Below are 10,768 nucleotides of genomic sequence, written 5' to 3'. Positions count from 1 at the left end.
ATAAATGTTCACATTTAATTGGTAACCGAGTTTCAAGGTTTTAAAAAAAATACATATTTGTGTAGTAGGAGCACTTATCAAGGAAGGCCATTGTGATAAATCAATATCTTGTGTTTTGAGAGCAAAGTGTAAAATTAAAATAAAATATATTAAAAACAAGTTACAGAAGCATTGGTTTAAGGTTCATTTCAATTATAGCAAAAAAAATCATCATCATCATCCTAGCAGACCCCACTGCTGAGCAAAGGCCTCTTCTCACATGGAGAAGGTCAGAGCATTAATCACCACGCTTGCTCAAGACGGGTTGGCGATTTCGATCTTATACTTTGTAATTACAAGACCAGGTTTCCTCAGGATGTTTTCCTTCATCATCCGTCAGTGGTGTCTAAATACTCTTAGAAAGTATATATGACTCGGAAGAGATCACATTGGTACTTGCCCGGTGTCGAACCCGCGCCCTTACGTATGAGAGGGCCTTTAACCTCCAGGCTACCGCGACGAAAAAAAAAATATATTCATAATTATATTTTTACGAATTAAGCAAATTTTGTACTTGAATTAAAATTCGATAAGAAAGAATCTTGAACAATTACAATCCTGACTATTAAATAAACGAACAAGATGAAACACAATTAGCAGTTGGAAACAAAGGTACAGAAATACTAAGCTCAATAGTTTTTTTTAACCTATAAGATTTATAATTATTTGAACGAGGTGTGCAAGATTTACGATCAAGTTTGAAGTTGCTATTTGCACGACTTATCGTTTTCCTGTAAGTTAAAAATCGTTCATGATCTAGTTTTTACCAGACTTTAGTTGTATTTTATTAGATGACAATTATCTAGTATCGGCCTAAGAGAAAAATAAATTGTCATTAAGGATTAGTCTAGTAAAATGGAGATGATATCATCAAGTTCCTTTAAAGTGTGATTAAAGAAGTAAAAAAAATCTCTGTATACATTAAATAAAGAGATAAGAATAACGACCTCATATCTGTTGATTCTTTTAAATTGTTACCCATAATAAAGCCTGTGTTGAATTATGTCAAAATTTTAATTTCCTATCGGTAAATAAGGAAAACTAATTCAGAACGTAATTTTGTATTTTTCAATTAATGAAATTTTAGTCCGACTGATAAAGTTTAAGTAAGATTAAGCGATGTTGGAGCGATTGTGATAAAGCTTGGTTTTTGAATCTACAGACGTTTTATTTTGATTTTCAGATAGAATCTAAAGATAAGCCTATGACACCGTTGGGAGAAGTTACGGTAAAAAAAAATCATATTTCTAAGGGATGCAGTATTTTCATATTCACCTGGCGTTGGTGGTAAGTTGTCATAAATTACATTGCCTTTTGTGTTCACTATCTTGATATACCATCTTTATAGGGACGGATTTGATACTAATCTTTTGTTTGTGTTTCTATGTTAGATAATATTAGAATTTTCTCATAACTTAGTGACAGTAATTTTTAATTTTCAAGAGCGTAAGTATACCTTGAATAATATTATAAATAAGAATCGCTGTTCTCGGGTCTATAATCTATTTAAAAGGAAACTACAGAAACAGTTAAACTAGACATTTTTTTGCCCAAAAACAAAAAAAATCATTCAAAGTCATAAGCATGTTTTTTATGAATAAATTTTAATATTATGTAATTAAAATATAACTTGGCAAGTTTTGGATATGAGACAACAACAAAATATGTCTTTCCAATAACTAGAAGGAAGCTGAAGAGGCGTGTTATGATTAGCGGGTTTGTCGAGATTCATACCACGTGTTGATAATCAAGAAAGTTGGCCCGCTACGTCAGACAGACGTGACACTCATTTCGCCAATACGTGACTGCGGCTGGCTAAATATTAACAGACGTCGCGTAGAACTTGCGAATGACTTGCGTTAACTGGAATGTAATGATGATGACGCTGAAGATAAATTGGTTTAAATTACTTTTTAATCATTTTAACAAAATAATTTACTTTCATTCTAAATCGTAACTACTTTCTGTCATATATGTACACAGCAATAACACTGATTGCCTCCACCGCTTGGAAGACCACAGACAAACGCTTCACAATAGGAGTGTAGTTAAAAAAACTGAAAAGAAATTGATTAAACAACTTGCAAACTATCATCCATTAAGAATAATTACATTGCTATTAATGAGGTCGGTCTATAAAATCGGTTAAGAAGAAATAGTATTCCCTCACGGAGTAATAACGCTAAAGAAGCGGCACATTGGGAGAAAATCACGGCGTTTGATCTCCAACTCAGTACGTGATGTGAATATCATACGCCATATTGATTCTGATAATGTCGCAACCTCAGAATATGAGACTTAGTGAAGTGTCGAACGAAACAGATACAGTTCGTATCTAAAATGACGTTCATAAAAACTAAGTACGCCTGAAGGGGCAGTTCCAAATTGAATTGAAAAAATGCCGGCATGTAAGGGGTTACAATAAAAGATGATACAGGAGCTTGTAAGATAAAAATCTTAATTATATATAGGTAAGATTGAGCCTTACTTGAAATTCCAGATTTTTGAAATATTTTAAACCCATAATTCAGATATATGCACGTGTAATATCAATATTTTAATACTGGAAACTATCATAATATAAATATTATTTCCGATAAATTATTTAAATACAACAATACATGACAGACGTGTCATTTATACCTTATATTATAAATTGTTTGATTCAACCACTGTAATAAGGGACATGGGTACAGGTTAATTGAAAAAGCGATGACCTCCCCGACGTCGTACATTGCTCTTAAATCATTGAGTATTTGTTTCATGTCATTAATTAGTTTAAATTTGTATAAAATTTTTAGTTCAGAATATAAATTTTATATAAACGCAAAAAAACAAAATTCCATGTAAAAGAAAGACTGCATTTATCCTAATTATTAAAGTAGCGAAGTTTGGAAGTGTCCACAATCACTTTTATAACATATTGTTGATAAAATATAAACAATGTAAAATTGCTCTGTTGGAGAAGGTTTAATGAATATGATATAATGTAAATGGGTTATAACATCATATCAGTATTTTTAATCAGCGACGCAAACATACACAGACCCTGGAGGCTGATAATGTTTGCACCTCCCGTCATAATTTTATTTACTCACAACTTGGTCACTTGCACGCGGTCTGCGGCTACTATAAAGTAAACTGCCGCATTGCAGACCGGCTTCGGTAACACTTTTTGTTTGCCTTTACGGACCAAAATAAAGTGGGATACATGTAATTATAATTTAATCGATGAATTAATTTAACGAGGCTTTCAAAGGATGCCATGTTGTAATTGATATTCATTGATAAAATTGTAAATTTTATGCAACATTTATATTGTTTAATTATATTAAAACAGGAAAATTGTTAGGTTTTTAATTTTATTTAATTATGTAGACAGAATTCTTTAACTTATGATACATAACGACGATGTAATGTCTGCTTACTAGAAACCAACACATGAACCAGTGTAAGTAGGTTTACTGGCGTCTTGCCACCTAAAAAAGTTTAAACGTCATTCGTGGTTTAGAAATATATTATTTTTATTTCTTTTTTATATCTTTATCTTTGTTAAATCGTTGTTGTGATGTAGTTGTGAACCAATAGCAGAGCTGATCATCAGCTGATCGTTTAGTATATTTACTGTATTGCAATTGAAAATGAAAATTATAATTAATGATATCTAAGACTTCTGATAGCATTCATTTAAATAAAACTAATACTTTATAGTACTATGGGTTTTTTTATTATTTTGAAACTACATACTCCCACTGTTTCGGTTACTTTGCAGCAACTGTTTTCCTGTAATTTGTCATCTTCCGTCAACGATTTCTTAATTTCCTAGCGTTCCGCTCTGCCTGCAGTCTGTACCTGTGTCCACAAGTGAGCATCTGTGATTTATTAAACCGAATGTAATGGCCTGCTTTGTCATTTGTGTGTTCACACACTGCTGACTTCGACGCGAGCCTATATTTAATGTCCGAGACATGTTTTTTTACCATTGTGCGATGCTCTAATGTATGACAAGCCACAGTCACAATCAGATTTGCATAGATCCGCTTACTGTAAAGTAATGGTACTCTTAATTGGTCTCAAGAATTGGCTCACTTTTTGTGTGGTTTGTATATAGAATTGAAGGAAACCTTCTTCAAGATAATCTGTTGGTGCAAATTTACTATAGACGAGTCATGTAATTTCGAAACAATAGGGTGTAAATAGTTGTGGCATCCAATATTTTTGATCCAAATACCTTGACAGACCTCCATCGATAAACTTTAATCGTTTTTCCGAAGTTGCTCTGGTTATGCATTCTCTATTAACTATTCTATAAAGGTAATGCTGTTTCATTACTCAAGAGAGCGGGCAGACATCATAGCAAAGTTTTTTTTTAAAGAACTTTTATTTTGTATTCTATTGATCTGTTTATTTTTTACTTTAGGGATTTTATTTAAAAAATTCTACTGCATTATAATTGCTAAGTTCTTTAGTTAGCCTTAAACTTAAATTTTACTTTATCATTTATTCTAATTTCACAGCAGATAAACTTTCAATCAAACAATTATTTTTCGCTCGCTCATTCCTTAACGTCTTTCTTATTCATTAAACGAAGTGATTAAGACTGTTTTTGCTGGGCAAGTAGCCTTTTAATTACTGAGTAAGGTGTAATTACTTAATATACCATTTGTTTGTTACAGTCTGTTTTTATGAAAGAGTAAAGTACAAACTACAACACGGAATCATTATAATTGTTATCCACATTCTTTATTTGAACTCTTACTTAGTATTTATTCTAACTTTTAGTGACAAAAAGCAAGACGATCTGAGGAATACTCTCACAGTGTAAATTTAATAAATTTTAAATTAAAAATTAGTACCCATATTCTAATATTTGTAATATACTAATGTATTATAGAAAATGAAAGGTTCTTTGTTTAAGAAAAGTAATTTTTCTGATTCCAAACTGTCCTTTTTTTCTTTAAAGACTCAAGTTTAACGGAAATTAGTTTAATAATTTGTACAAAAAAACTATTAAAGAGTATCTTTAGGATTAAGCATCTTATTAAGTGACGGATATTATTTAGAACGACCCTGTTCGATCATGTACTCTTTATCTTCCAAAAAGTATTCGTCTTCCTGTAATATTTTCCAGGAATCATCAAATTTTCACTGAAGCTCATTTCAGCTAACGTGTCTATGCCTGGGCGTTAGACTTTAAACGTACGGCAGCATTCAGAATAATCCATAAGAAACATTTTGTTAAAATTTGTGTTTCTATCTTTATTTATTTCCACTTTAGTTAAGGGACATTTAATCTACATAACCTCAATTTGACTGTTTAAATATGAAACAATCAGTTAAAATAATAAAAATCTAGACGAATCCTAGCAAATTTCAACAAGGGAAATTAAAAGCTTTTAGGGTTTAAAGGCACGTTTCACTACCCAATTACACTTAACTATAATAATCAAATAGCTGCCTTACAAAGCTCAACTAACATTGCAATGCCTCAATCGCATATTTGCTACCGACTTCGTATTATCTTGGAAATATTTGCTTTATTCAGACTATCTTTAAATATCATTTGGTTAGAAATGTTATGATTCGGCATAGCTGCTTTACGGTTTAAGGTTTTGGACTTTAAAATTAAATTTTACTTCTGTAGTTTAACACAAAATTTCGTTAATTCCATAAGGGTTAGCGAAGTTTTTTTTTTATTGTCAATATTGAGCCCATCTATACAAGCTGCAGTCTCGACTATTGCTGGCTGCTAAAAAATAACGTTACGGGAATTCTATTTTCAAAAATATAAAATTTTATTTCATTACACTTTATTGGGAAAGTCAAACTTGTTTTTATAAATCCTAATGTACTCATAAAAAATACACACAAATAGTTTATGATACACAGCAGTGTAATATGAAATATATACACTTTATTTTGGATATGCTGTAGAATATTTTATTAAAATACTGAAACTCCATATAAATGTAACTAGATACAGAGAGAGGCAATAATATGCCAATTTTTATTCCATTGTGCATCAGACGAGAGTTCAGAACCGACATATTTGCTTAGAGGTGGAATATCAAACTGCGAATGCGAAGGAATCTTTTTTTTTGTATATCTATATTTCAGTAAATACTGTTTTCTAAAAGGCACCTTGTGAAACAATACGCGATGTTATTTTCTTGATGAAACTGGATATTTACAATTCTTTTTTTCTATAAAGTTAAGATTTCTTTAAAGATATTTTTCACTATGTATTTTCTATAACACGTTTAATAGTTGCCGTTATTCATTCGCATTTTGTAGTATTATTTAATTAGTTTATACAAATTTTATTCATCATAAATATATTGCATAGTAAACCTCGCTACTGCATTTGGTATTAGTATATACGGTTTTATTTCTTGATTGTACCTGCAGTATTTTCTAAATAAGAAAGTTTTGAGTTAGTAAAACTCGCTTAAAATAATAATTATAGTAATTAAATATTATAAAGATAAACCATGATTTTTTTCAGCTTAAGATTCTGTTTTCTTAAATTCTGTAATAGTTCGCGTATAACTTAGGTAATTTTTTTTTAATTTGCATAAAAATGGCATAGGAAAAACATATATATAAAGTGAATCAGATTTTTTTATTATTTTAATTTGTTTTTTTTTTATTATTTAAAAATCGTTTTTATATAGAGCAGTGGATATTTCTAATAATTATTTGTTTTGATATTCAATTTCATGACCCAAATATAATTATAATAATTAAAAAATCCTACAATTTCTTCAATATATTAATATCTGAGTTGAAACGTTTAAAGAAAAATAATAAGCCTACAGCAATGTTTGAGCAGGAACTATAGAGAGACGTCGCCAGATAAACAAACATTTGAAATAAAATATTATCTTTAAAGTATTTCTAGAGGCGGAGACTAAGCAATATCGACTTAATTAAGCCCCTGCAAACATTTGTACAACTCTCGCGTCACGAGACAGGAGCCGTATTATTGTCACTTTCCTGACAGCGCCGAGAATGCTCCAGTGGACATCGAGTCTTGGTGAAACACTATTGAGAAAGATTATAAATGAAAATGCTATAAATTGTAAACGGTGCTACGACTTTCTTGAGCATTTCTTCATTGTTTTATATTAAATTTATTGAAAAAACGTTTTTAATGACGGGACTTAAGTTTATTATAAAAGTATCTGAAAGAATCTCAACCATAATACGCTAAGACATTTTTAATTATTAAAATATAACGAACGAGTGATTTTCAAATATACGAAAAAAAAATTAATATTTCCATAAATTTTAAATATTTTTTTTAAAGATAACCAGAGTAGAATGAAATTGATGTAAATTAATACTATTCTACCTTTATTATAGATTAGAAGAACTCATAGCTTAGTAAACTGTAAATAATATTAAATCCTCAGAATTTATGCATTAGCTAGATCTGTATACATAATCCAAGGTTGCGTCATTGAACTACACACGTTGCGTTCACGGTTTCATTGATATTCCCTTGCACATAATACTATTAACCTACCTCATTGAATGACGACGTGTGACGATTCGAAGCTGTGTAATGTATACGCTAAATCAAGGAAATACTTCAACATTTTCATATTTATCCGAACGGTCAACGGGCCGAATCACATTCCTCCTAACACTAGTAATATGATAAGTATAAAACACCTCTCTTTAAAATATGTATAATAATTAAAATTGCTATCACCAGCACCAAAGAAAACAAAAAATTTTGTAATACATTGAACATATTTAAATTTATCAAGTGTCATTTGTATACAGTATGTGTAATGAAGCCAATATTTGTACAGCTCTCGCGTTATAAGAATATAAACAATGGGTATTATGGTCGTTTATATAACAAATTTTGATATGATTAACTTTATAAATTTGAAATATGAAAAACATATATATATATATATATCAACAGGACCTGAAGTGAAAGGGAATTAAACTGAAAATGAAAACTAAATAATTTTGACTCGATCGCAAAATATAATTTCACCTTTAATAAAATATATCGTTTCCCTTCAAACACTTATTCCATAACAATATATTTTTAATCATTAAAATATTATTACCTAATATGACACTAGTATTATCGCAATACAATTTTACAATAATAAATAAGCTTGGTAATCCTTTAGTGTAATAAATATTTGTCTCAGAATATATGTACTAAAAATCGTACGGTTTATTCTCCAGCATCTTTCCCAGTGATACCTAGGGGTAACATTGTTTTAGTGTCCATTATCTCCGTTTCATAATTCTTATTTGCTTCTTTTTTATTAATGTAATATAATTCTATGCTTTGCAATGTCTTATTATTAGTTTCTGGTACGTATTTCCAAACATGAAACAAGGAAATACTTAGCAAAATGGCATACGTCAAAAGTAATCCATGTACAGATAAGTACAGTATTAAATAAGGTGCAATTTTTATTGTTGTAAAGTAAAAGGTACATTTGAATAGAATATACAAAGAATTCAAAAACCCCCTGTGCCTTAAAGGAATTATTTCTGTCGCTAAACAAAACGGTACGCAGTATAATCCAAAACTTGAAAACATCATACAAAAAGTTAAAAAAATTAAGCATAGTAAGGAATCATTTGAAATAACGCCTAAAGTTTGTAAATATGAAACAGTAGAGGAGCCTATTAAAAATATTGAGGAACCAATACCTCCTGCTAACAGAACTGATTTGTTATCAAAGTATTTTAAAAATAAGGGGCATGCAATGTTTCCTATGAGGACAAAAATATCTATAAAAACAGTACCTAAAAAAGCCGTGTCCCCATCTATTGTTACTTTTTCTATGAGATTAATAGCATACACAATTACAGTCAAGTTACCACTAAAATAATAACAGGAAATAAGTATAAGTATATGAAGTGTTGGTAAGTAAAAATCTCGTCGAAACACATTTGTCCAAATGTCAGTGATAGATTTTTTAGAATATCTGGATTGATTGCTAGATGTTCTTGAGGAAAGAAAGACCCTTTGACTGTTTAAAAGCTCGTTCATCTCTCTTTGTGCTTCTTCATCCTTTCCTCGAAGCCAAATAAAAGATTTTTTACTTTCTTCAAACTTGCCAACGTAGGCCAACCAAAAAGGTGATTCAGGCCAAATAAAACTTAATAAATATGCAACTAAAATGGGTCCACTTAAGTAAATGCACAATGTCTTATATGGAAAAATCCGTCCTAACACATGCACTAGTGTGATTCCGATAACTTGAGCGATTCCATATAGAACTAAAGTTTTATTTCGAAATTTAGGACTCGTCATTTCACTCAGAGTTGTAAACGTTATGACTGTCATAGACTTACTTCCGACACCTTGAAATAGCTCACCGATAATAATAACTAAGCTACTTTTTGCAAAGTATATTATGACGCAACCGATTATCATGAGCAAGGAAATCAAACGAAACCCAAATTTTCTTCCGTACTTTTGCATTAGGTGCGGTATAAATATGCCAGCTACTCCTGCCATCCCTGGAACTGCAGCTGAAAATACCGAATTAATGCTCAAAAGAATGTTAAAGTAACAAACAAGCAAAATTTTATTTTTGTTATAAATATAATTTTATAGCAAAATTCATATTACCTATCCATGATTCCGTATGAAAATCTACTTTTATGAGGCTATCGCTTTGTTTGAATTGTTGGAGTAAGATGCTCGGGAACCCGATCACACCTCCACATGTAACCACAGCTAGTTGCGCTGAAGTTACAACGAACAACTAGAAATAAAAAAGTTGTGTAATCTTCTGCGTATTTTAATTTTGTTACAAATTAATATAAAGTTGCCTAATTTTATATTAATTAGGTTATAAATTATAATAATATTTTTTTGTGACCTATTGTTGACTTCAATTATTGCTTAAGATGACAATTATATAGAATCTTAAAATATTTGTTATCTTTATAAGGTTATATTATTATGACCATCTGCTATGTTGTCAAGTTCAAATAAAGTTTTTACCAACCGGTGACGAAATAAAGAAGATAAAAAAAACAATTCAACTACTGACAAATATAATATAGTCACACATACCGTAAGACATAAATAATACTTTAAATATCTAAAGAGACAAAATTCGTGAGTTTGTACTATTTATAAGTATGCGTTTATATAAAACATTACTGAAAAAAAACATAATAATAATAAATTATCTCACCTGCCTCAAAAACGTATATGTCATTTTTTTAGATTCGATTGTCTAATGACGAAAAACAATGGAAAATATAAAATTCCTCGTTACACGTCATATAAGAGTAAGACCACTTTGAACTGTCGTAGAAACTAGCTTATTTTTTGTTCAAAAATAACCAGTCCTTTGTGTAACATATTTGATAACACGAACATACACATATGTGTATTAGGTACGACTGAGTGTTATTTAAGTAAAAATATTTTTGCAATTATTATTGTGTATGCCATAAGTGAAGAAGCACGTGTACAAAATTTTACTTCCAAAGATATAAACTATCCTAGTGACCTTTCTGTAGAATTTATTTATTTACTTCTGGTTAAGCATTCTATAGAGGTGCAATAAGTAGCTGTGCATAGACACCAGAAAAATATAATACATTTATAAAAAATTAATACATAATATTAAATTAACTAAGTAAGTAGTGTACAGAGTATATTGAGATTAATTTTACAAAATTTTTACATAAATACTATTTATTATGAATTAAAGTATTATTGATC

The 10,768-nt window shown here is 30.0% G+C and overlaps 1 protein-coding gene across 1 annotated transcript; it reads right to left on the bottom strand.

The window, feature by feature from the left end:
* Positions 1–8,059: 8,059 nt before the first annotated feature.
* LOC133319227 (uncharacterized) lies at positions 8,060–10,501 on the bottom strand. Its single transcript, XM_061522860.1, has 3 exons — positions 10,233–10,501; positions 9,659–9,794; positions 8,060–9,558 (listed from the first exon to the last, which is right to left on the bottom strand). The coding sequence occupies exons 1-3, from the start codon at positions 10,254–10,256 to the stop codon at positions 8,243–8,245; spliced, it is 1,476 nt and encodes a 491-aa protein (XP_061378844.1). The 5' UTR covers positions 10,257–10,501; the 3' UTR covers positions 8,060–8,242.
* Positions 10,502–10,768: the final 267 nt, after the last annotated feature.

The sequence above is a fragment of the Danaus plexippus genome, chromosome 15, assembly GCF_018135715.1.
Source record: "Danaus plexippus chromosome 15, MEX_DaPlex, whole genome shotgun sequence".
NCBI lineage: Eukaryota > Metazoa > Arthropoda > Insecta > Lepidoptera > Nymphalidae > Danaus > Danaus plexippus.
Note: the sequence above shows the minus strand (reverse complement) of the source record. Positions and strands in the feature narration are given on the sequence as shown.